The 26,678-nt window shown below is 41.4% G+C and overlaps 1 protein-coding gene across 1 annotated transcript; it reads left to right on the forward strand.

Annotated features, from left to right (window-relative positions):
• On the forward strand, positions 1-26,595 carry rasgrf1 (Ras protein specific guanine nucleotide releasing factor 1). Its single transcript, XM_028957980.1, has 27 exons — positions 1-471; positions 8,848-8,954; positions 9,805-9,952; positions 10,776-10,868; positions 11,022-11,275; positions 11,363-11,442; positions 11,538-11,731; positions 14,022-14,131; positions 14,321-14,439; positions 14,870-15,030; positions 15,236-15,299; positions 16,036-16,178; positions 16,319-16,401; positions 16,484-16,732; positions 18,979-19,349; positions 19,800-19,919; positions 21,216-21,386; positions 21,726-21,832; positions 21,926-22,038; positions 22,954-23,014; positions 23,457-23,560; positions 23,642-23,726; positions 23,820-24,017; positions 24,195-24,274; positions 24,422-24,539; positions 24,623-24,691; positions 24,791-26,595. The coding sequence occupies exons 1-27, from the start codon at positions 196-198 to the stop codon at positions 24,881-24,883; spliced, it is 3,771 nt and encodes a 1,256-aa protein (XP_028813813.1). The 5' UTR covers positions 1-195; the 3' UTR covers positions 24,884-26,595.
• Positions 26,596-26,678: the final 83 nt, after the last annotated feature.

The following is a 26,678-nucleotide window of genomic DNA, read 5'->3' on the forward strand; positions in this document are numbered from 1 at the left end:
TCCCTCTCTCTCTCCATCTCTCTCCCTCTCTCTCTCTCCATCTCTCTCTCCCTCCCTCTGTCCCTCTCTCTCTCCCTCCCTCTCCTGCTTTGCGTCCCTTGTTCGTATTGTTTTATGGGATGAGAGAGTTGTCCTCCTGGCTGACCGCCTTGCTGAGAAGATGTAAGGAGCCCCGACCAGCATCTTCTGAGCAAAATGCAGAAGGGGATCCGGCTGAATGATGGTCACGTCACCTACCTGGGTCTCCTGGCGAAGAAGGACGGCACCAGGCGCGGCTGCCTGAGCAAGAGGAGCTCCGACAACACAAAATGGCACACCAAGTGGTTCGCCCTGCTGCAGAACATGCTCTTTTACTTCGAGAGCGAGTCCAGTTCGCGACCCTCGGGATTATACCTGTTGGAGGGATGCGTGTGTGACAGGTCGCCGTCGCCCAAGCCGTCCCTGTCCGCCAAGGAGTGTTTGGAGAAGCAGGTAGGCATTGGGGCGCGCAAAGTTTCCTTCCCTGCCGACTACATATCATATACTATCCAAATTATAATAATAATAATAATAACCAAACAGCCAGAAATATGATTTTTGCAATGCATAAAAAGGACCAGCAGATCTCATTTATTACCTTCCAGTCGGGACAGACGCAAAACTTGCTGGTGACCAACCAAGCCAGCAGCGCTCTTTTCCCCTCGAACCCCAGCCCCGCGTGCACGTCTCTCTCTCTCTCTATATATATATATATATATATATAGATATACACACATTTCTATAAAACAATAATGTAATATAGCGCTCACAGCGGAATGGACGAAGCCCCAGGACGAAGAGCGCCGCGGCTTTTTTATTTTACGACGCGTTATGCAACCTGCCAGTCGGATGGACGGGGTTCGTTAGCCGCGATTAATGGACTCCGAAGTCTGCAGCGTCGCAGATTTCTTTTTTTTTACGATTATGAGGCTCCGAACGCGGTTCCGATGATGCCGCCGCGTGGATAGATGAACCTTCAGGAGTTTCGTGGCCCCCGTTCTCGTTTAGGGAGAAATTACGCTAGTGGACGCGCGTTTTTCTCCGCCTCGCCGGCGCCGCCGTGCGGCGACGCGGCGCAGCGCAGCGCAGCGCCTCGGCCCGTTTGACGTATTGATTTAATTCCCGCGCTGATATTAATAGCATCCTACCTTGGCAACTGCATCTGTAACCGAGTTTAAGAACACGTCGCGGTGTTGTGGTGAAGTGGACGCTTTTTTTAAAAGATTGCATGTTTTTTGCCTTTTTATCTTTTTGCCTTTTGTCTTTTTACGAATAAAAAAATGTTTTTAGAAAGCATTGGCCGTTTGTATAGGCAGGCTTGTTTTTGTGTTATATATACATCTCAATATACATAAATGCAATGACAACACAGGAAAAGCAATGTAGTCATTTTAACTATCGAATTGTGTCCATAAAATAAATGCAACTCAAGCAGAGCTGACCGCTGAAAAGCATTTTGGTTGAACAGCATTTAATGAATAAAGAAAAGGACCGACAGCAGGCACAGGCTTCCTCAGCCCCTCAGTCCGGGTCTCTTTAACTGCGTGGAGGGCTGCAGTCCAATGTGAGTCCAAGCCCTTCCTGTGAACAGCTTTCCCTGTGCTGACGAAGCAGTATGCATCAGTGTCCTGCCTTCTTCCAAAAACGTAACCCGCCCTGTGTCTGCCGCACGTCTCTCACTACTGGTGGAGATAAACAAAATAAAAATTCTACTTTGGCTGCCACATGTGTGCCAGCGTCTGGAGTGAAAGTGAAGGGGGATTGGTAATAAGGCCGCATGACCCCTGGCTGCAGGAACGGAGCTGGGCGGACGACAGGAGTCAGGGGCGTCAGGTAAAAGAAAGAGAATGCAGTAGGCACTGCCTCCACGTAACTGGGATGCTCTCAGTGTTGGTGTGTGATACGTGCCCTGAGAGCACAGACACCTCTTAATAATACTTCAACTTCGTGGATTCGTCCTGGAAGCCTTCTTTTTTTTTTTGGTTAATTTATGCATGCATGAGTGCTGGGGTCGGCTGTCTTAAAGGTCCTCCGGTGTAGGAAGCAAAAGAACAGCAGCCGGACATTACAAGGCACCAGAGCCTGTGCAGTTACGGTGCAGTGCGGTAGTAAAAACGCGGGCAGACTTTGACCAGACACATGATGAGAAACCTCAGTGTCTGCAGGCAGGTGCTCGGCTGAAAGTTTTATCGATACGCTCGGTGCGGGATTTTCTTTAAATCAATAAGTGATTTTTTTATTTTTGTGCAAATTTAACACCTTAAAAACTTCTGTTAACCCCTAAATAACTACATTTCATTAATGCATGGAATGGTTCTAAACCAACTGTTTGTCTGCAGCAAGTTTATAATTGAATGAAACAGTCTTATCTTTTACTATTTAGAGATCTGGACTTCTGTAATTATATTGACAGCATGGTTCCCCGGTTAATGTTATAATCCAGATCCAGTGGTAGTATAAAGCCTGCTAATTGGCTTGGGTGTGGTCTGGCCCAGGATACTGATTCCCTATGTGGCAAATTCGGGCTCCAAATCCAGAGATTTCCATATATCACTGGAACAAACATGACACCTCACTCCATTTATTTATCCTGTTTTTTTTATATATATTTTTTTATAATGTAACTGCATTTGAGCCCGCAGTTCCTATGGCAACCCTTATTTGCATGTGAAAAAGTGCGGTGGAAGGGGGCTAGCTCACATAGCGATGGTGTAGCAGTGCGTCGCGCCTCTCTCATTAAGGCAAGCGCTATTTGTGCTAAATTTGTTCTGAGCCGTACCTCGGAGGGGTCAAGGCCCATTTATAGAACAGCAGTCATCTCTCTTTGGGAAAAAAGCTGCATTTTTTGCGAGAATCAGCAGGTAGTGAAGAGTGAAGAGTCAGGCCTAATGCACCTTTTTATTTTTGTGGCTCTATTTTTGTCTCTGCTAGGTGATCCCTTAGCGAATAAATGCTTAGGCAGGTATGAAGTCATTATGCATGTGTACAAAAAAGAAGAGTATTAAAATAAATGCATGCATAAAACTACTCCAAATGCTAATGATGCATTGATCGGAAGCATATAATTGAAGTTAAATTTTTTTTATGTGTTTAATGTCATGTTTTTCACGTTGTTACTGTAATTGTTCACTACTGGAAGTAAGAAATGTGAAATAGAATGGGCATTTATTGGGCTGAAATTTGAAAGGAAACTGATCAATAATCCAATTTCAGCATACCCCAGATGTGATGTGTGTGTCTGTGTGTGGGGGGAACACACGAATCAGTACAAGGTGTTTAGAAGGACCTGGCTCAGCATCATAAAGCATGAATCAGGCTGCATGTTAAACAGGTCTCCGAAATATTATGTCTTATGTCTTTTGCATAAACGAACAGAGCTTGCTGCAGAAATCAACAGCATTTTTGTGTAAATGAAAGTTATTTAGTGGTAAACAATTATATCTGTAGGTTACAGGTTCCTTTCTGAGCAAAACATGGTATAAACCAGAATTGATCTGTAAATTGTGTGAAAATTACTGTAGGATGTTTAAACAGCGACAAAAAAAACAACTTTTTTTGTAAGAAAACAAGATGACCATGAAATTGTAACTGGCAGTACGCATCTTGATTAATCATTTGAGGTGTTGGGGATTTTAAACAGCGATTATTGAGACTCTCTAATTTCAGTGATAGGATTTTGACCATTTAGTGAAATCTAAATTGTCAGTAATGAGTTGTTTGAATGTCCAATGAAAAGTTTTGTTGTTGTTGTTGTGATTATGTTTGTTTCCCATTGGTGTTATTTTTATTTTTTCATATAGTTTTATGCAATTTTGAAACACGTTCCCTGAGGTGAAGCTCAAGACCAGCTCTGAATCGACACAGCAAATACTTTCATCTCCTTGTAGTAGCTGCTAACTCAATTTGTTGAACCGCGCCAACACAGCAGAGCCGCATTTGTCCTCTTCCTCGTCGGCGCCGTCAACACTGATCTCTGCAGACCTGCCCTTGCTCCAGTCTTAAGTGGAAACATAGGGTGCGGTTTACAGCCTCTGGCCCAACATATCCTGCTCTGAACGATTCTGACTGAAGCGTCCGTGAGAGACCTCAGCACGGCACAGCGCAACGGCAGCAAACACAACAGCACCAAAAAAAAAAATGGAAGCCCACCTGCTCTCACTAGCAATCACGACACAATGAAGGATCATCAAAAATCTGTGTTTTTGCTGTTTGATACACTTTTGGCATTCAAGCAGAACCGTGAATGACTGCCATCGAAAGAGTCACAGAAGCTGACAGAAGCAACGTATTTAAATAAAATGGACATCGTGCCAGATGACATGACAAATATCAGTCATGAGAGACTGTGCACTTAAATCACTTTCTTTTCTACAGTGCGTCACACTTGACAAGGCTGCAAACTGTGATTAAAAAAAAAATGCTCAAACTCAAATTGCTCTGTGGTGAAACCAAGGGTGAAATGCTGGATGTCCCAATAAATAATTGAATTAGCGAATAGTAGTAATCAATTCAAACAAATTGCGTTGCATGCAATATTGTCCATCAACAGACTGCAGTTGCCTAGCAACACATCAGCAAATGCTGTAAGAAAGACGCTCTTGGCGTGTGAATATATAATTATGTAATATATAATCAATGTGCTCACACGTGTGTCATTATAGAGCATTTTACAATGGCTTTGACTGGTTTTAATTTTGATAACATTATAATGTGTTATTCTAGGCCCAGACTTGTGTCAAAGTGAAGTGAAGTGATTGTCACATGTGAAACACAGCAGCACAGCACACGGTGCACACAGTGAAATTTGTCCTCTGCATTTAACCCATCACCCTGAGTGAGCAGTGGGCAGCCATGACAGGCGCCCGGGGAGGAGTGTGTGGGGACGGTGCTTTGCTCAGTGGCACCTCAGTGGGGATTCGAACCGGCAACCTTCTGATTACTGGGCCACTTCCTTAACCGCTAGGCCACCAACTTACCCAAAGTTACTATGGTTACAGAGGTTACAGTAAATGATTGTCTGGTTGTCGATTGGAGAGTTGTTATGTCTGGATTCATAATCTTACTGTTAACAAACTGAAACAATGTTATTCCTTAACATTTATTCCTTATTTAGCAGTTTGTCTAAATGGACAGGCTCTACTGTTGACACCCCCCAACACTTTGACCCTGTCGGCACACAAGGAAAAACCCACAAAGAAAACAAAGGGAATAACCTTGTGAAGGTGTGAGTCAGAGAAGGTAGAGTCAGCATGCAAAAGGTGTTGAACGAATAGAAATTAAGTCAATGTTTTTGGCGAGTAACTGCGGCATAACCAGGATCATCTGCTCCAACTTGTGCATTATTGGCTGCCGTTCTTTAAGGATACGAACTTAGGCTTTCTGTGAAGTTGTGGTTTTAGGAGAAGGGGTGGGGCTAAACACAGTGGTGGGGCTGGTTCACTAGTGTATGAGGATAGGTGTCCTCAAGATTTACATAAATCAGCAAAACAAGAAAAGGGCCGCCTGGTAGTTATTTTTAATTACTTGTGTCACCCAGAGTATGATCTTTACTTATGTTTTTCTAAAGAGTTTAACATGGGAGGAGCCCTGTGATTGACAGCTCTCCTATACGCTACTTTATAATTCTGGATGATTTTAAATGTCCCCTATTATGTGCTTTTATATCGGTGTTAGTTGTCCCATTTACAGAATTTATCAGATTATCAGTCCCCTAATACTGTATCTGAAGTCTCTTTCCAAAATCCAGCCTTGGTGCACAATTCACCATCTAATTTAGCACCCCATAATGGCAGTAGCAGGCTAAAGCTATTTCATCCATTTCAATTCGATGGCTGTGTTAGTCGTTTCAGATTATGTTAGAATATGGTATGTTTTCAGTGTTGCCAGATCCTAAATTATCGTACTCACACAACATCCATTCAGACATTCCTCAGAAAATCTGCTTCAATAACACATATTATCAGATTGTGTATTATATATTATCATATTATAGTGTATAATGCAACTTTTACCTACAGAACAGATTGTGTCCGGCAAAGTAACTGAAGCTCTGCATTATGGGATCTGTATTTTGTGTGTTATCAGCACTTCATATCACCGGGCCACATGGGAATTTTTTAATTATTGATTGTGCAGAGGGTAAAATTATTACACAAATACGATAATTATCATTTGTCTGGCAACAATATCTACTAACACAGTGAAAGTGATCAACATGATTTTAACTTTTCATGCAAGAAAATCAAATCTATTATCAATTGCACAGTATGATGCAATTGGAGTGGAGTGCTTGTACCCAGGTCCACCAAACATGCAGACAGAGTATCAGTTAGTTCTTTTCATTTTGCCACACGGAACACTAATTTTGTTATACTTGTTGAGCAGTGGTTGGTTTGGATGGGTAGTGGTTGGCCTAGCATGTAAGGAAGCAGACCCATAATCGGAAGGTTGCTGGTTCGAATCCCGAACCAAGGGTGATGGGAGATTGCACATTTTGTTGTGTGCAGTGTTTCACAATGACAATCACTTCTCTCTCACATTTCAAGCCGTTATATGATATAACGATCACCCAAACTATTATATTTTGAATACAATATTAGATGAAAATCTAAATGTCCATTAGTCTATTAAAAAACAGTTATCCATATCGGATCAATAACAGTACTAGCATTCAGTCCTTAAATTTCAACAGATTCAGCTTCCAAAGACTTGGAAGTCTGTGCCAAAAATATAGAGGTGGTCTGAAGCCCTCCTCTGAAGTCCCTGAGAAAGACACTTAACCCTGAGTGTCTCCAGGATGTCTGTCGTCTGATAAATGTTGATAAGGGCATCTGATAAATGTCGTAAATGTAAATATATGATCACTTTAATAGGAATAAGTGGAGAATTAAAAAAAATGATGTCAAAAATGTACCTAAAAGGAATTGGTTTACCCAGTAAATTAAAATTAGACATTAGAGCAAAATAAATCGCTATACTTTTACTTTTGATACTTAAGTACATTTGAAGGAAAATACTTTCGTACTTTTACTCAGGTAGAAATTTAAATGGAGGACTCTTACTTTTACTGGAGTATATTTTTACCCTGGGCAACAGTACTTTTACTCAAGTACTTAGTTTTTGTACTTCATATACCACAGGTGAAGAGTTATGAACAATTAAAAATAAAAATCTATGTGTAATTAGAAGTCCAATTTCTTAATGTCTAGAAATATTTTTTGGGGTTCTTTTTTTGTAGCCTGCATGGACTATTGTGTAGGTGGCTAAAGAGGGCGTTCATAACATCATTTTGAGAATGTGGACCCCTGCAGATAACTGTTGCATAATCGGGATGACGTTTTTTTTCACATAATGCCTGAAAGAGACTGACAAGCAGAGCAGTCTGCACCAGATTAGAAATGGTGGTTGTTGGGAATTCAGAGCATGGAAGGCCTGCCTATCTAAAATGGAGTGAGACTGGAAAGCACAGGGAGCTCAGCCACTAGCGCAGAGAGGAGTTGCTAGGTAACAGGTAGCGTACAGTTATGTAATGCTTCATGCCTCTAGCATACATGTTTTACGGTTCTTCTGGACAGAGAAAGCACTATTTCATGCGGATCTGGGATTCCTCCAGCATTGCCCATTAATTTATGTGATGGGGTGGTGTGACTCCAGTCATTGTTCATGTGGATTTAAGCATCATCATTTATTTTTGGTTGTGAGACCTTTCAGATGCTGAGGGAGATTATATAATGATTATTTTCCCAAAGCCAAAGATTACGTCATCATAACCACAGATCATTTGTATTTAATGTCATATATGTGCATTTTTTGTGTCATATATGTCCTCTTTTACTGCTTGCACCATAAAGAATAGGAAATTATAGATTTTAGATATGAAAGTAAAAGCGAAAGTGAAGTGTTTCATTTTGAAACACAGCACAGCATACGGTGACATAAGAAAATGTGTGTTGGGGAGCCCGGGGAGCAGTGTGTGGGGACGGTGCTTTTCTCAGTGGCACCTTGGTGGTTCCAGATTCGAACCAACAGCCCTCTGGGTCCGCTTCCTTAACCATTAGGCCACCACTGCCCCAATGTACTGTAAGGTAATGTAAAGTAAAGTAAAGTGGGTAACACACTTGCCTATGAACCAGAAGACCCAGGTTCAAATCCCACTTACTACCATTGTGTCCCTGAGCAAGACACTTAAACCTGTGTCTCCAGGAGGGGACTGTCCCTGTAACTACTGATTGTAAGTCGCTCTGGATAAGGACGTCTTCTAAATGCTACAAATGTAAAATGTAAATGTACCCGCACAAAAAGCATGTATTTTTATTATTTTGCTTTATTTCGTTCTTCACAATAAAGTCATTGAGTGACTTGCTTCTGTATGAATTACGTTGTTTAGGAACAGCTGGATAAGAGATGGAACAATGTCAAAACTTTAAAAAAGTAATCTATCACACCTAAAGTTTTAGCATTGATGTAATGTAAATAAACCAATAAAGCATGCAGTAATCTGGTTTATTTACATTATGGTAATGCTAAAATATTAAAAGTATCAGATTTTGCCAGTGTTCACTTTTCACAGTGTGTCTTCATGTAATCGAGACCTGTGGTCTTACTGTTGAAACAGACATAAATATTTAAAGTATATTTATATAGTGATTGCAGCAATATCTCTCCCAATAGTATATTACTGCTTAAATACTTTATAGCTGAAAATATTGCCCACGCTTCTCCCTGGTTAATATAAAATGGCAATGTAACAATGTTACAATGTAACCATGCTCAGCCCTTTTCACCACCGACTGTGATTTAACTGAGGGTGTTTGCATTTGCACGTTGCAGTACTATTTCACAATCAGCTTCAACCATGAAAACCAGAAGGCCCTGGAGCTGCGCACAGAGGATGTGAAGGACTGTGATGAATGGGTGGCAGCAATAACACACGCCAGGTAAGCACATCGATGCTCAGGCCATGCCACAAGCCTGTTATTGTTTAACCAACTACATGAATCTCAAGCCTTTAACGGTAATATAGTGTCAATGTCGAGCGCTTTGAGTTTGGAATGTATGAGGGTTTTTACCAAGAACAGATGCCTGTGTTATGTTGCCTTTGAAAGTGTTTTTTTATGTTGTGCTTCAAGCACAAAGTGTTGAAATTTAATGCATGGCGAGCGCATCCACAAGAGGAATACGTGGAGCATAAAGCTTACATCTCATTACCTGTAATTATCCTAGAGCCTGTTTAGGGAATCTTAGAAGTCACAGCACAGCGGCTCCTAGGTGTAATTGTGTTTATTTTTAACGTTTAACTGATGCTATCTGCATGTGCTGGATAGATAACCATACCTGTGCCCCACATATTGAAATAAAATCAGGCTGGTTTAATTTGTTTCCACATATAATTGGCGAGTCGTCAGCTTGTGTGTGTTGTGTAACGCAGTACTCTAAGCTATTTTTACTTTTCGGCGACGTCAATGCGCTCCATTCGGTCTTTTAATTTGGACGTAATATCTGCACCGAGTGCAGTTTGGGGAGCCATTCTGGGTTCACTGTGGACTGTAGGCCTATTTTTTGCTGTTTATCTCTCGAGTGCCCTGAAGGCTTTCTAAATCCGTACCATAAACAGGAAGGCGTCTGGGTTTGCCTCTCAGAGATAAGCAGTGCTCTAACAGTTCCGTTTAATTGCAGCATGCCAACGTTCGCAGCATTTCTTCATAAGGCCGCCCAGTGCTGTGCACTTTAATGAGTTTGTGTATGTGTGTGCATTGATTTTTTAGACCACATTTGTGTGTGTTACAGCTACAGGAACCTGGCCACGGAGCATGAGACCCTCATGCAGAAGTACCTCCATCTACTTCAAATCGTGGAGACTGAGAAAACGGTTGCTAAGCAACTTCGACAACAGATAGAGGATGGGGAAATTGAGATTGAGCGTCTAAAATCAGAGGTAATATTTGTTGTCATTTTTAAGTGGTATAATAGCGGCTTGTTACAGCGTGTCCAATATGAAATGGAGCTTATTCTGAAACCGGGGCAATATGTCAGCAAATTGAGCTTCTCTGCCAGTAGCCCCAGAGCTCAGATCCATTTGATTGATATCTTTTTCACAAGCAAGCCCTTGTGCTTCTTTGATTTTTCATTAGCAAATTGTTTGAATTCAGTATTGAATCTGTAAATGTAATATGGACCCTTTTTTTCTTTAATTCAGCGCAAGATAATAAATGAGTTGGGCTTCGGGTTTGTGTGCCACTTTGTTGAAGAGTCCTGTGTCCAGATCCACGAGGCTCCACTTTGCATCTGCGCTAATATAAAACACCCCCTCCAATAGACCCGTGTTCCCTGCTGTATGCTTCATAAACCACATCAAATAGTAATTTTACTTTAATGTGCAAATGAAATGCCATGCTGAATATGCATGAACAGGCTTCTATTATACGTGTTGCATCCCTCCTCTGAAACATGATAATAAACTCTTTCAGCCCACAACAAAGTAAATGGGGACACTTACCTTCAGACTGCGCCATCGAGCTCCTGGCTCTTTTCTGTCTCCGTGTTTCTCTTTGAACACGCGGCTCGTTGTAGCACGATGAAACCCAGAATTCGCCAACCGTCGGAAATCACCTCCTGGTGTCAGCCAAGGGAATGAAATGGTGCCAGAGTCGCCACCACATGTCTCTGTTTGACTCACTTCGTGTACATGTGCGAAAGGGGCAAACCTTCGAGCAAAAGTAGGTGTTGACACTTCAATTTTGCAAATGCTTCTTTGCCAGATCTCCGGGCTCCTTAAGGATAACGAGAAGATACAGTCTAACCCTACTGCGGCACCCAGTGATGATGACTCTGAAATCAAGAAGATCAAAAAAGTAAGACGTGGTCTGCACAGTATTGGCTGTCGACTGTCATCAGTTTCTTCCGTTCCTCCATTTCAAACACAGTGAACACATTCCACTAAATAAAGATATTATTAATGCCAATTCTTGAATTTAGTGCTTTCAATGCGTCCCATAAATCCCTAGGTTCAGAGCTTCCTGCGTGGCTGGATGTGTAGGAGGAAGTGGAAGACCATCATTCAGGATTACATCCGCTCCCCACATGCCGAGAGCATGAGGAAGAGGAACCAGGTGGTGTTCAGCATGCTGGAGGCTGAGGCAGAGTATGTCCAGCAGCTGCACATCCTGGTCAACAACTTCCTGCGGCCACTACGGATGGCTGCCAGCTCCAAAAAGCCCCCCATCACCCACGACGATGTCAGCAGCATTTTCCTGAACAGGTAGGCTCTGCGGAAAGGAACATTGAGCATGAAACATTCTTACAATTTGTTTTTTTTTTTTGAATTTTTTTTTATTTTTCTCAACAGTGAGACCATCATGTTCCTTCATCAGATCTTCTACCAAGGACTGAAGGCAAGGATAGCGAGCTGGCCAACATTAGTATTGGGTAAGGTCACCTACTAATCCAGTCTATACATTCTCACCTAACTTTGGAGATACTAGTGGTCCACATCACAAGCCTCACCCTCACCCTTCTTCCAGCGGACCTTTTCGACATTTTGCTGCCTATGCTGAACATCTACCAGGAATTTGTGCGAAACCATCAGTACAGCCTGCAGATCCTGGCCCACTGCAAGCAGAACCGCGACTTTGACAAGCTGCTGAAGCAGTATGAGGCCAAGCCAGACTGTGAGGAGCGAACGCTGGAGACTTTCCTCACATACCCAATGTTCCAGGTGGATATACTGATTTCATTTTACCGTCGAGTCCATAAATATGGATAATGTGTTACATGAACGTCAATTTAGCAGATAAGATCAATATCTACCTCAGGGATGTTTTACAGACACTGCTGTTGTTTAAGAGAAAGTTAATGGTTAGCATGTTGTGTATGTGTTTAGTTAGCTTTTGTGTATTGCTACTGAGTAAATTATATTAGCTTTTTCAATTAGTCTGAAAGATTTTCTCCATAAATCTTTCACCAATTCCTGCATGAAGACAATAACAACAGTCAGCAATTGCAATTAGACATTTATGGTTATTGATGTTAGCAATGCAGCAGTTTAATTGAAACTTTACAAATTTAAACTATTCATAACATTTTGGTATCAATTGAGGTTGAGGTTGAAGTTTATTGTCATATGTACAAAGTACAGCGTACAGAGCACAATGAAATTCTTACTTGAAAACCTCTCCCACGTAGACAGAACATAGAACATGATACATAGAAGACATAGAAGGCAAAGTGCAGCAGCAATAAATAATAAGTCACAGAAGGGTGAATATATATAAGTTGCATAGTGATTGTGCAAAGTAATTGTGCAAAGTGATTTAAGTGCAGTGCATACTATGTGTTGTATAGCCTGATGGCACTGGGGTAGAAACTGTTTCTAAATCGTGATGTGCGTGTGTGAATTGTCCTGAGTCTCTTGCCTGATGGCAGGAAAGTAAAAAGTGACAGTGCAAATAGGGGTACAAATAGGTGTAGATAACTGGGAATTACTCAAAAATAGTGCACTAATGATCAGGGTTACCAACTCTCGCACATCTGGTGTGACATCAATCTCACACTCAACCAAGATATCTCACATCAAATCTATTACTAGACTAGAGAATATGACTTCTAAAGGACAGGAAAGCATAGACTATAGCTTTTACTACATTCATTGCATTGATTCACACTTGCATTGACTCACACTCACTCAGCAATTAGTAAAATATCATCAGTATATGCAAAGTTAAGTTAATTTTAGTTCAGTTCAGTTGTTCAGCACTCTGTTCATGTAATTCCAAACATTGAGATTATAGAGTAAATCCAAATCTAATACCTGTTCAATTAAATATTTGATATGCCCACAACATTTTAAGGATGAAAATAAATTGCTTGAGTTAATGAAACTAACTTTCAAAATAGGTAATGTGTTGAAAAATACTACATAGTTTTTTTTTTTATTTATTAGTTGTTTTTTTTACAAAGCTGATGAATTTTGATATTTTAAATATGCTATGAAATATACCCAAACTGTCGGCGAGCTGATGGGGGAAGGAAACAAACAGTATAAATTAGTATCACATAATTAAATGCTGTAAATGTAATATGTAGAATCTATTGTGCAGGTTGTTTTTCAGGTATATATATTTTTGTTGATTTGCTGAAAAGTTCAGAGAGCAACATTGACATATTGTGTAGTTTCCTGCCAGACTAGGAAGTTTTGAGCTTACCTTTTTGGTACCGTTAAAAAGGATTTCTAATTTAACACCAGTTTATCACACCAGTTTTCAGCAAAATTGAAACTCTAGCTCAAATTTCTTCTCCTGATTGCAGAAATCTTTTCTGACTCAAGTCAAACTTATACATTCTATTCCATTGCAAACCAAAAATCGTTTTGGTGATACGTAAGAAGAAAAAATAAATAAAATAAAGTAAGAAAACTTATATAAGTGTAAGTGTACATGATGTCTCAAATTGAAAATCTTTCTACAGGCAACGTTTGGAACCCAGTAGAATTATGGCAGCTTCAAGACTGTAACCCAGAATGAATTTTCCTAACCCTATTTATTCTAACCAAACAGTGTGTGAGATAATGAAAAAGTCCACGTGAAATGTATCTTGAGAAAAGCAAAACGCTAAATTCTTCATCGCATTATTGCAGGCCGTATGCATCCTTTCCATGGGAAGGTGTATCTGAGCTGACATAGCACAGAACAGCACAGCAGCCATTAGTCTTACATGCCTGTGTTCCAAAAGTCCCTGTTGTGTTTTTTCATAGTCACTTAAACCAGTTGTTTGTGAGGCCCACAGTTTCATAATGGCTTTTTTCTGGCGAGGCATGCATTTTCCCCCCAGCCTGTTCCACCGAGGCCTGTTTTAAGCTCTGCTGCGTAGGTAATAAATTTGTGCTGATAAGTGTGGATGTGTGTTGTACTCCTCGCTGATCCTCTTCGGCACAGGCACAGTAGTGTGTGTGCGCGCGAGAAAACGTGTTGGGATCGGGAACTCAGCAACCCTGTAATTCCCTTCTGCAGATTCCTCGCTACATTCTAACCCTTCATGAGCTGTTAGCACACACCCCTCATGAACATGTGGAGAGGAACAGCCTGGAGTATGCCAAATCCAAGCTGGAGGAGCTGTCCAGGTACACCGTAACCACAAATACAGGCTACTAAAACACTCCCAACACAAACAATAAAGGACAATTATCGCAGGTATTCTAATTGTCCATGAAAAGTCACATCAAGTTTAATCCTCACTTAAACACATAACGGGAGCTTTGTATTTTATTGCATAGTGTACCATATGGCAAATAACATAAATATCTCTCCAGAATAATGCATGATGAGGTCAGCGAGACGGAGAACATCAGGAAGAACTTGGCTATCGAGCGCATGATCGTGGAGGGCTGTGAGATTCTGCTGGACACCAGTCAGACGTTCGTCAGACAAGGTAGAACCTTGTTACTTCCCCCATGCGTTCCACACTTCCCTGTTCTTGAGTTGTTGGACTGTCAGCTCCCAGTCCCTATGGATCCACCCCAAGGAAAGGAATTAACCCAGAGGACTGTGCTGCATAATCCTGCCTTCCTCTGAGGATCTGTTCATGCTCAAACTAGTCTGGGATCTTTCATTTCAAAGTGTAATTAGACTCTTACAAGTCAATCCAACTATGAGTCAGGGATTGTAAATGTCACAGATCCTCAGTGGGACAGGCTGAATATGCGCTGTATGGAGGACTGGGTTGGAGGAGAGATCTGATAAGGAAAATTGTTTGGTTCAAATCTATCACTGCATTGATGTCAAACGTGAAAGGACTAGGCTTCGTAATCAGTTCCTAATCTCCTTCTTCTATACTCTCCTCTCGATTCCTCCGCTTTCAGGGTCTCTCATCCAAGTGCCCATGAGTGAGAAGGGCAAGATCACCCGCGGGCGCCTTGGCTCACTGTCCCTAAAGAAGGAGGGTGAGAGGCAGTGTTTCCTTTTCTCCAAACATCTCATCATCTGCACCCGGGGTTCAGGAGGAAAGCTGCACCTGACCAAGGTAGAACTGTGGCTCTTTTAACAGCTTTATCAACGTTAACAAATCTGGCATGTGGCTGAATGCAGGCAACATCAATCAATGGTTTCAGTCTTGTAAATGAGTCAAAATGTGTATATTAAAAAATGTCAGTATATTACTTACCCCATTGTTCTAAAAATCCGTTTTTAAAATGATGCCAAATATGTAACAACCATCTTGATTCCAGAACGGGGTGGTCTCCCTGATTGACTGCATATTAATAGAGGATCCAGAAGGTACAGATGATGAGTGTAAGTAACCAATAAATTGGCTTACAAATAAACAATGTTCAATAATAAAGACACATTTGTTTCAGCATGTTTGTGTATATTCAACTTAACAACTCTGAACTGAGCAGAATTAGCTTCTAATTCTACTAAAATAATATTTAATACCTTCATCTCTATGATAACTATAAAGATACATCTTGTGATATAAACTATCCCATCTTTCAAGTTCTGCAGCTGTTCCAATATATATATAATTTAATATATATATACTTTTTTTAATCAAGACTGCAGTCTTATATCATATATAATCAGTCATATATATAATTAACTGATACTATATATTATACATAATTTTATTTAATTTATTTTTAGATCTATAAAATATTTTTAATTATATATATATATATATATATATATATATATATATATATATATATAATTTATTTTTTTTTTTTATCAAGACGGCAGAATGAAACTTTATTAGTTTCTATCTAACTTGTCATCCTGTTTCTGTTTCTAATCTCTAATTTTGGTCAATTTTGTTTAATTGGCTAAATATTTACATTATTTATTCCCTCACACAGACACACATATATTTGAAATACAGTTGTATAATTCTACAGGACATTTGTCAAGATCAACTTTTAAAAGTTTCATTATGATGTCTAAAATGGAACCTCTATCTAGATCTTATTATCTTATCGAGCTACAAAATGCTAAATTAACTATTTTTAATATATCAATCAATTTTTTTTAGCCAAATCAGACAAGAGTGGCCAGGACATGGAGCACCTGGATTTTAAGATTGTGGTGGAGCCAAAAGACAGCCCGTCCTTTACCGTCATCTTGGTGGCCTCCTCCCGGCAAGAGAAGTCTGCCTGGACGAGTGACATCAGTCAGGCATGTCGCCACTCATTACATCTCCCTGAGTGATCTGCAGACCTCAAGGGTCAGAGGCCGTACCCTTCCCCCACCTCCCTTTCATGTTTAGGGCTCAGCACTTACACCCCCCCCCCCCCTCCCTCTGTCCCCTCTCACAGTGTATAGACAACATCCGATGCAACGGCCTGATGATGAACGCTTTTGAGGAAAACTCTAAAGTCACTGTGCCCCAGATGATCAAGTAAGCTCTGTCTCAAAAGAGAAGTGATGATTGGTTGAGCCTGTCTTTATTACGTGTAACGTCTTGTTTGTCTGTCCAACAGGTCCGATGCCAGCCTGTACTGTGACGATGTGGACATCCGCTTCAGCAAGATGATGAACTCATGCAAAGTGTTGCAGATCCGCTATGCCAGCGTAGAACGACTGCTGGAGAGGCTGACCGACCTGCGCTTCCTCTCCATCGACTTCCTCAACACCTTCCTGCACTCCTACCGCGTCTTCACCACAGCGGATGTGGTGTTAGACAAACTCATCACCATTTACAAGAAACCCATCAGTGCCATCCCAGCCAGGTGATCAGTGACATTTGGCAATTTTTGTGTAGCCCTTTGCCAAACAACCTGTGACTTGATTCCCATCGTGGAACATGGTTAGATGCCTTGGGAAGAAAGCAATGGTTTGATCACCACCATAGTGACTCTACTTGTAGATATTGAGGTGCAGACGATAAAGATTCTACACAGATTCTATTGCCTGGTTACAGTCAGTTTAAGGGAAAAAATGGTGTACACAGTGTACTTTTGAGCTTCAACTGCTCCACTTTGCGTAGTGAGTCATAGTTACTGTTGTCACATCATGCTTTTTGTCGAGATTCAAGGACAAACATAATCTCGGACATCTCATAAAATGTGAGCCTGCTTGGCTGTCTGAGTTCTTGTTCTTGTCTTTTCATCACTTTTCAGACTGCAAGTGGGACAGGGCTGCCTTTAAAATCATGAATGTAGAGGTTAGACTTCATTCCCTTTGGAAATGTGCAAGAAATGTGCAAGAAATGTGCTTGTCTTACATTATATTTTTCATTTAGGACAATTCCTACAGGCCATACATCTTCATTTTACTGTTAAGTAAAGTAAACTACTTTATCTTACTAGTTAAAAAGTTACAAGCATGAGTAAAAATAAAACAGTTTCCTATCAGTAGCAGCTCATGTAGGTTATTTACAGGATGAAATCACTTCTTCCTCAATACAGATCATTATGAAAATCAATCAACGTCAACTCAATATTTGTTCACATTTCTGCTCTCCGAATTAGCTCCACCCCTAGATTCTTGTCTGTGTGTATATGAAGATTCAGAGCCTATCACTGATTTCTAAAACAATCAATAAAATAAAATTAACTGTAAAATGGAACCGGCATAATGTCCGGCTCTGCGACACTTATGTATTTGAATGTCTTTGTTTTTTAATCACATGCAGTATTACACCCCCAGCCATGGGAGTGTGTGGTACACTTTGACACATAAGAACACAGATGCATGGTGCTGAGTGCTTGGTCATGGTCTGTGGGTGGTGGCGAGAAGCGCTATAGCTGCTGATAATACCGAGTGCTGACAGGCCCGGCTGGCTGCGGCTTCACCGCCGGACTTGGCATCCAAACCATATCTGCTCCCCTGAGCCTCCATTTTCACAGCGCAGAGTGTGTCTTCAGTGTGTGTGTGTGTGTGTGTGTGTTTGGAGCCTACACATATAAAGGAGGGGTAAGAATGGCTGAGGCGAGGTCACTCTGGCGGTGTGAGTGTGCGAGTGTGCTCTGTTCAAAGCGGCAGTAATTGGGCCCTGCCTCTCTGCTTCTCTCTCTTTCTCCTGGCTGACTGTGCGTCTCTGTGGGGCTCTGTCGCTGTCACCTTAGCAACCGGCCACTCTGCTGCAGGACCCCACCCTGCCGTCGTCTGCAGAGGATCTGTAGTATGAAATATTTAGTGTGCACGTTAGCGCTCGCTCGCCCATCTTCAGCACCAGAGACAGCAGACAGTGAGAGAGGAAGGAGACAGCCCAGCTCGAGCTTGTTCCTTCACAAACAAGGGACCTCCCACACGCCCACACACCACAGCCCCCACTGCACCCGATCTGAGAGAGCTGTGATCTCTCCCCGGGCCACCCCCGATCTCCTGAATCCGCGGTCACCCGGACTCGCACAGCGGAACACGGGGGCTATTTCTGGGAAGGCAGCCTGATAATATGGGTGGTTCCTTCTGCATGTGTGTGGGAGAGGTTCTGTGCTGTGGAAAATAATAAGATGAGCAGAAAAGGGGAGCCGTGCACACATGTAAATGTAAATACATGTAAATTTCCGTTTCTTTAGGAAGATTTTTATAACATTTTTTGGTTTTGGGTGGCAGTCTACCCTCAATCCAGCAATGTCCAGTATCATGTGATCCTGCCAACGCAACGTCCAAGTACTGTAGCCACCCTGTCTGAATCACTGCTGTGTTGAGAACAGATTCGCTTCTAACAATACCTTGCAGGCGGTGGTAAATTGTTTCTTGTTAACCATATGCGTTATCCATACACTTTTCAACACTTCAAGAACCACCATCATAGATAACGTCTTCTTATTACGCAATAAAAAACTTGGTAACTAGTAGGAAGGAATATATGGGATGGGTGTCATGACAAATCAATGTCAACAGACTAAAGTGGTTAAGTGGCGTTCGATTGTAATATATTGCCGCACACATATTGACGTAAAATTGACCAATTATAGCCCAAAAATATGCTTAGTACCATAAAAGGATCTGCTTTCTTTTCAACACACAGATCCCTGGAACTATTCTTCGCCAGCAGTCAGAACAGCAAACTCCTTTACGGGGAGCCACCCAAGTCCCCACGTGCCAGCCGCAAGTTCTCGTCCCCTCCGCCTTTGGCCATCACCAAGACGTCGTCCCCCAACCGCCGGCGCAAGCTCTCCCTCAACATCCCCATCATCACCGGGGGCAAGGCTCTGGACCTGGCTGCCCTCAGCTGCTCCTCCAACGGCTATGCAAGCATGTACTCTTCTATGTCCCCCTTCAGCAAGACCACGCTGGACATCAACAAACTCTACGTGTCCAGCCCCATCAGCAGCAAGATTCCAGATGAGGGCGAGGGCAAGTCAGATAAAGCGGAGGAGTCCTCTCTCTGCAAGCAAGGTGATAATCAAAGCTGTATCATAATCGGCAGTTCGTATCTACTTTTGGGAATGCGATTTGTATAAAGATGTCTTCATCCTTTCTCTGGCATTTTGGGGTAGTAAATACACAATATTAATAATGTAATCCATTTCAGATTTGGATACTTAATAATCGAAACATTAAGATCAATTATGTAAAATGTGAACTTGATGTAATTAAGTGTAATTTAATGGTAATAATAAAAAAAAAACATGTCAATAGACATACCATTTATATCTTGTCTAAATCAAATAATTTAAATCATTTTTATTAAATGTGTTACTACAGACCACATCATGTCATTTGTTTTAAGCATTCCTAATGGAAAAAATATATATAAATATAAAACAATCTGATGGAAGGTCAAAATCTTGATATATTGAAAATGGCATATATCAAAATGACAATATTCTCCGGCTCTGCCTGCAGATGTCTCTGTGAGGGAGGAGAGTGACAATGACCAGATCCAAAGCGATGATGCAGACGCAGAGGCTTCTCCCACCAAGTCGCCAACCACTCCGAAAAATGTGAAGTGCAAAAACTCCTCAGGTAGCGCACGTTTCGCCCCCGCCGCCATCGAGGTGTCATTATCGCTCAGTGCCATGAAACCAGGGCACCTGTGTCACACGCTGACAGGCCACCTGCACCCATCTCCTGCGCCAAACGCTGGAGTTATCAATGGCACAAAATGGCAGTTCCTCTAAACACGCCACAAAGGAAAGATAAAAAGCATGAAATGGGAGATGTAGGTGCAGTGCGGGATGCTCAATCGTTCCAGGAAAACTTCAGGGAAACATTTTTGCTTGTTTGTGGAGGAGCTAATTCTGCGCGTGCTGCGACAAAAGCCCCGCAAGACACGAATCTCATTTGTCATGAGGAGAGGAAAAAATAGATTGCAGGGAAACGCCAAAGCAGGCGAGTAGGTGTTTGGGAAACTTGTACCATAGCAACCATCGGCGTGTATTCTGTTCCGCCCCCAGTTCAGGGCTTGTACGAGTGTAGTCGGTGCTGTAGGGCCCCACTGTCTCCTGTGGGTTTTTTTTTTTAATTCTACTGAGGTTAGGGGTCATTAGAATCCCGATGTTCAGAAGACGTGATGGTGTTTTTGTTCTCTTTATTTGACCCTGCAGAAAAATGCTAACTCGATATCTGAGATACGTTTCCCATGGCACACATTTGGCCGTTTTTGAACCTAAAGAGGTCCTGTGAATGCATTTATAGATGCCGCTGGTATAACCAGGAGCATGCAATAACCGCCGCTATTTCACTGGTATTAGTAGCTATTTTTAGACGCAGCCGTCTTGGAAATCAAAGACCTTGCCTGTGTCTCTGAGAACATGGGTGCGGATTTTTTGGGTTGTGCTGCTCCCTACTGGTCAATCGTGGATTGCAGAACATTACAGTCCCGGGCTCTGCTGCTCAATTAGAATCGAAAATGTACTATCTGACATAAAGCTGAGTTCTGTGTGAGTTTGTCTGCATAGCGTTTGTCTGTCGAGCACCTTACCACAAGCTCACTCTCCGCTTGCTCTCCAAAGTGCCAGGAAATGGGTTTTCCGAACTGCCAGTAAAGAGCATTTCATGCTGTAGACATTTGTGACATTTTCATAGGTCATTGGAAGCTCATCCACTGTAGTGATAATGTCACTGCCTCCATTATTTCTGCATGGTGTGACCTCTGTCTCTTTCACACCTACTATATTTCCAAAGAGAAAAACACACAGTTCATATGCCACCCATGTACACCTGTTTTGTTTTATGCAGCGCGCCGAAATTGTTCATATGTATTCGCCAGTAATATCAGCGCATTTGCACATGAAATTTCCTGCTTCCTGTTTGTGGCAGAGTTCTCCCTGTTCTCTTATAACAATGGAATGGTGATGTCATCTTGCCGTGAGCTGGACAACAACCGCAGTGCCCTCTCTGCAGCCTCCGCCTTTGCCATCGCAACTGCCGGTGCCAATGAGGGCACGCCTACCAAGGAGAAATACCGCCGCATGTCCCTTGCCAGTACAGGTACGGACAGATTTTTTTAACTCGCCGACCTTCATGAACCGCCAACATTGTGATCCTTGAGAAATCCAGGCTGCTCTGAAGCCCTTTTCATTTTACTGGTAATTTACAATCCTGCCGGCGTTTCCATGCAACCATAATTTCACACAACTAATGTCCCAGTTCTGCAGGAGTCCAACCTTTATTTACCATTGTTATATTTACATTGATGGTGTAATGGGGTTGTCCTGTATATAATAGCAATTTTAAAACCCCATATAAGGGTTTGGCTGTTTTAATAGTCTACGCTCATGAACCACATACTGAAATAGTGGCATTCTGTGTTTAATTAAATGCCAATAGGTTTCCCCACAGACCAGAGGAATGGTGACAAAGAGTTTGTAATTCGAAGAGCGGCCACCAACCGAGTCCTGAATGTCCTGAGACACTGGGTGTCCAAGCATTCACAGGTAATGTGACCAGGCCTGATGGCATGTCAGATGCTGAATATTTATTATGCAGAGCAAGGGTAAACCACCATATGGTGTTATCTGTGTCGCTAGGACTTTGAGAGAAACACTGAACTGAAGATGAAGGTTATCAGCTTCCTCGAGGAAGTGATGCATGACCCTGAGCTGCTGACCCAAGAGAGGAAAGCAGCAGCCAATATCATAAGGTAACATAAGTCATGTCCTACTGCGTATACAAATATGCAGCACATGCTATAAATATGAAGACATTGAATCCAGATATGTGCTTTAACACATATAGCTGGTGCAGAATTAAAACCACTTTTGACCATTTCAGTGTGTGTAGCTTTAAATGCAAATGAGGAGAAGAGAGGCAGGATGAGAGGGAGAGCGGCCTATACATTTACAGCATTTATCAGACGCCCTTATCCAGAGCGACTTACAATCAGTAGTTACAGGGACAGTCCCCCCCTGGAGCAACTTAGGGTTTAGTGTCCTGCTCAGGGACACAATGGTAGTATGTGGGATTTGTGGGTATGTGGGTCTAGGCGAGTGTGTTACCCACTAGGCTACAACCACTCTATAAAAGTTGAGGGGGCATTTGCAGAAATTATGTCAACACTTCCTGGTTTGAAAATTTAAGTCTCGCCTGACTGATCTAAAAAGATACATTTGTGCTCATTTTTACATCCCATCACCGAGCAACTTCCCACGTTTTCAAGCCATGATGGTCAGTGGATACTTTTTTTAGGAGAAGGGTGGGAAATTCTCTCAGCAGAAAAAGCATGAAAAACGTGAGGTAATATTTCCATTTATGACGCCATAAGGTGACAAATTCCAGATCCGACCCTCTGAGCTGCCGATCTCTGGCGAAGCAGAATGAACAAACACTCTTTACACCTATCGCAAACACTATAAGGCACTATAAGAACTAATAAAGGATGTATCTTAACGACCTGAACATAAGAAATAATGGTTGTTTTACACTCGGGTACTATAGACAAAAAATGCAATACCAGTAGATTGTGTCAGATAGTCAGTGTTTAATTAGTCTTGAAATGTCTGCATGCTCTTGAAAACCCTGAAAGGCACTCGGTGTTAATTAATATGTATCCCTTCAGGACCCTCACGCAGGAGGACCCTGGTGACAATCAGATCACCCTGGAGGAGATTGTGCAGATGGTGCGTACTACATGAGGACATCTCTGTAAAATGTGATCCATTCACTGCCCGCTGCCACGGGTTATGCCAAACCACAAACATACCCAGGTTTACTGAGTAATATCGATTTCAGTGTCACATCTTGAGATTGAAGGAATTATCTTTCATACCATTCCATGGGATTCATTTGTGTAATACAAGGTGTTCAAACCATCAGCCATGCCACATGTTACATTTGCACTACATTTATGCCATTTATCCACAGTGATTTACATTCGGTAGTTACAAGGAAAGTCATTCAGAGTTAAGTGTCTTGCTCAGTGGTAGGACTCAATGGTAGTAGGTGGGGTTTGAACATGTGACTTGGTGGTCTTCTGGTTCATAGGCGAGTGTCTTACACACTAGGCCACTACCGCCCACAGTTCATGCTTAACCCCAACATGTGCTGGGTAATCTCTCACAGGCAGAGGGTGGAAAGGCGGAGCCATTTGAGAATCACTCAGCCCTGGAAATTGCAGAGCAGCTCACCCTGCTGGACCATCTGGTGTTTAAAGTCATCCCATATGAGTGAGTGAAAATATAATTTTCAGAATAAGTGAAGTGAAAACATGATAGAATTGTAAAAATGTTTTCTTGTGTGTCTTTCAGAGAGTTCTTTGGTCAAGGCTGGATGAAGAATGACAAGAATGAAAAGACACCATACATAATGAAGACCACGAAACACTTCAATGATGTATGTGCTTTGTGCCAGATATAGTTCAGATATAGTTCGGTTATTTTGGTCCATGGACATGACTATCGCTCACTTTTTTTTGACTCTTAAAAGATAAGCAACCTCATCGCCACTGAGATCCTGCGCTGTGACGATGTGAACACGCGCGTGGCAGTGATGGAGAAGTGGGTGGCGGTCGCTGATATCTGCCGCTGTCTCCACAACTACAATGCTGTGTTGGAAATCACCTCTTCCCTCAACCGCAGCTCTGTTTTTAGGCTGAAGAAGACATGGTTGAAGGTGTCAAAACAGGTTGGTGGTTTCTAGAACTGAGCCACCCCGTCAAACAATCAGTGTAGCTCATGTGTAATATCAGGCAAATATATGGCAAAATGTATTTATGGAATTGATATCTAAATATGGCTGTATTTTCTTTTAATAATACTTGAACTTAATCAAAATGTGTATTATATGTATCCTGCTTACCAGACCAAGACCGTGATTGACAAGCTGCAGAAGTTGGTTTCATCTGAAGGGAGGTTCAAAAACCTGAGGGAAGCTTTAAAGAAGTCAGTGAGCTTTTCACACGTGTTGTTTTATGTTCACTTTACTCTTAAAAGCTATGTTATAGTTTTGCTGTCCTATTAGCTTTCCGTGAGTCTGATAAAACTGGGCTTAAATAGATTTATACTTTTTGTTTGTTGTTTGCATGTTAGCTGTGACCCTCCCTGTGTGCCATACCTGGGGATGTACCTCACAGACCTGGCCTTTATTGAGGAAGGCACACCTAACTACACCGAGGACAACCTGGTGAACTTCTCAAAGATGAGAATGGTAAGTTCATGCACAAATGCATTGTTCTACGTGAATGTATTGTCAGGAATATACAGAAAATGGGTACTTCTCTTCATATCCAGATTTCCCATATCATCAGAGAGATAAGACAGTTTCAACAGACAGCATACAAAATCGATCATCAGCCAAAGGTAACATCTTTAAGTAGCAGCACTTCCTGCTAAATAATTGGTTGCATATTGCTCACACAGTTAATAACATGAAACAATATTGTATGTTTTATTAAATAGGCAGCACAGTATTTGCTGGACAATAGCTCTGTAATGGATGAAGAAAGCCTGTATGAAGCCTCTCTCAGAATTGAGCCCAAAGTGCCGAACTGAACGGGACGAAGCTACTTTGCGGTGTGCATCGTGGACGGTGTAAAGAAAGCCTACTAAACAAACATAAACAATAACTTTGGTCAGGCAGTGTATTGTATATTATCCTTGAATGACCACACATCCTGGAATTTCCAAAAGTTTGAGGAACTTCGCTGACCTCTCCTGTTGTTTCTCTCTGAAAATACAATACTAATTAGGTTTTACATGCACTTTTACAGATGGTGTAAATCCACAGGTCATAATGTAAACTGACACCTACCCTTTATTTGAAGTGAACTCAGCACTTCCTGCATGCACGGTCAGGTGACATCAGATGACAGCAGAGCCAGTACATTGGACCTTGGGTTAATCATTGTGCGTATTTGTATTAAATGTAGCAATGTCAGAAGTAAGTGTCAAGCTTTGTATCAGACCAAGGATGAGAACATTGCAGTTATGATACTATAACGTCACAGTGCGCAATTCAAAGCATTTTGAGTCCATTTAACATATGAGATTTGCATTGTTTCAGATGATCTGATCGGAGTGACAGTCACGCTGCTCTTGTAAAACTTGTTTTGTTGGCTGTTTGTAAGTTGAATCCTGTTTTCAACTCAGTCACCTGCTATCATGTTTCTGTTTGACACATTTATTATTTTAAGTCAAATTCTTTTTTTGTAAAACCTGTTTAATACACTTTATTATTGTTGTAGGTTTTATAATTTTGGAAACAAAAAAACTGGGCTCATTGGGTTCACACAGTATTCAAAATTCTCTCCTGACAGTAAATACTGCACTTCGACCAGACTACTCTTTGGCCTCTATACTCACTTTCTACACACTCAACCCGGCTGTTGTACCATAAAGACAATCTCTGTTCTTTCTGTTCCAGTGATTGTGGAACGTGGCTGTATATCAATTTCTAAAATGCATCGTTGCTTCAGAGTACGAACAAAATAATGGACAGGTCCGCCTGCAGCATACAAAGGGTATTTTTGTAGACTTACAATAAAGACGTGGGATTCTGCATCCTTGCCAGAAAAGAAAGAAAGAAAAAATAGATATATACATATATACATATATATATAAACATATTTTGTACAAACACTGTCAATTCACCTGACAAAAATGTATTCTGTACATTTTGTACATGCAGCCCTTCATATTTCTTAATGTGTACCAGTGTAAAGCACACCTCTTTAAAGCATTGTTTCCTAAGCTTACACACTCAATGCTCAATGATTTGTGATTTTTTTTTTTTTTTTGGACCATGATGTAGAGATAGGGGACAACTTCAAAGTGTTTTGCATATACTGTAATCCTGTCTATAATCATTTTCTTAGCAGGAATATAGTAATGTAGTGCTTATTCTGTGAATATTTGTATGTATTTTTACAATGTACAGTCTAGAGACACTACTAACGCTCAAGTGGCAGGCATGCAGCACTGTATCAGCCAGAATCTTTAAAAACAACACAATATATGTGTGTTTTATATATATATAATATATAATATATATTATATATTATATTTATATATATATAAAATGCACACACTGTATACACATCTACGTGCACATACTCTTGATATGTAAACCTACAGACAAACGTTTTGCTGTTAGCAATACCCAGTGGTATGAGAATTATCTTTCAACCCTTAAGTTAATTTCCACGCCTTGAGAAATATTTCCAGTTTTTTTGTAAGAAAAAATTCTAATAATAAAAAAAGCTATTGTATGTTTCCTGATTACCTCTTGCTAATAAATCTATTCTATCTCAGGGGGATTATGGCTACTTGTGTGTGTTCATGAAAGGGG

This window comes from Denticeps clupeoides, chromosome 17 (assembly GCF_900700375.1).
Source record: "Denticeps clupeoides chromosome 17, fDenClu1.1, whole genome shotgun sequence".
In the NCBI taxonomy this organism is placed as follows: domain Eukaryota; kingdom Metazoa; phylum Chordata; class Actinopteri; order Clupeiformes; family Denticipitidae; genus Denticeps; species Denticeps clupeoides.

Coding starts and splice junctions, on each gene's coding strand:
- rasgrf1 (XM_028957980.1), top strand. CDS start 196: ATGCAGAAGGGGATCCGGCTGAATGATGGTCACGTCACCTACCTGGGT. Junction 8,955..9,804: donor GCAGCAATAACACACGCCAG/GTAAGCACATCG, acceptor TGTGTGTTACAG/CTACAGGAACCTGGCCACGG. Junction 11,276..11,362: donor AGCAGCATTTTCCTGAACAG/GTAGGCTCTGCG, acceptor TTTTCTCAACAG/TGAGACCATCATGTTCCTTC.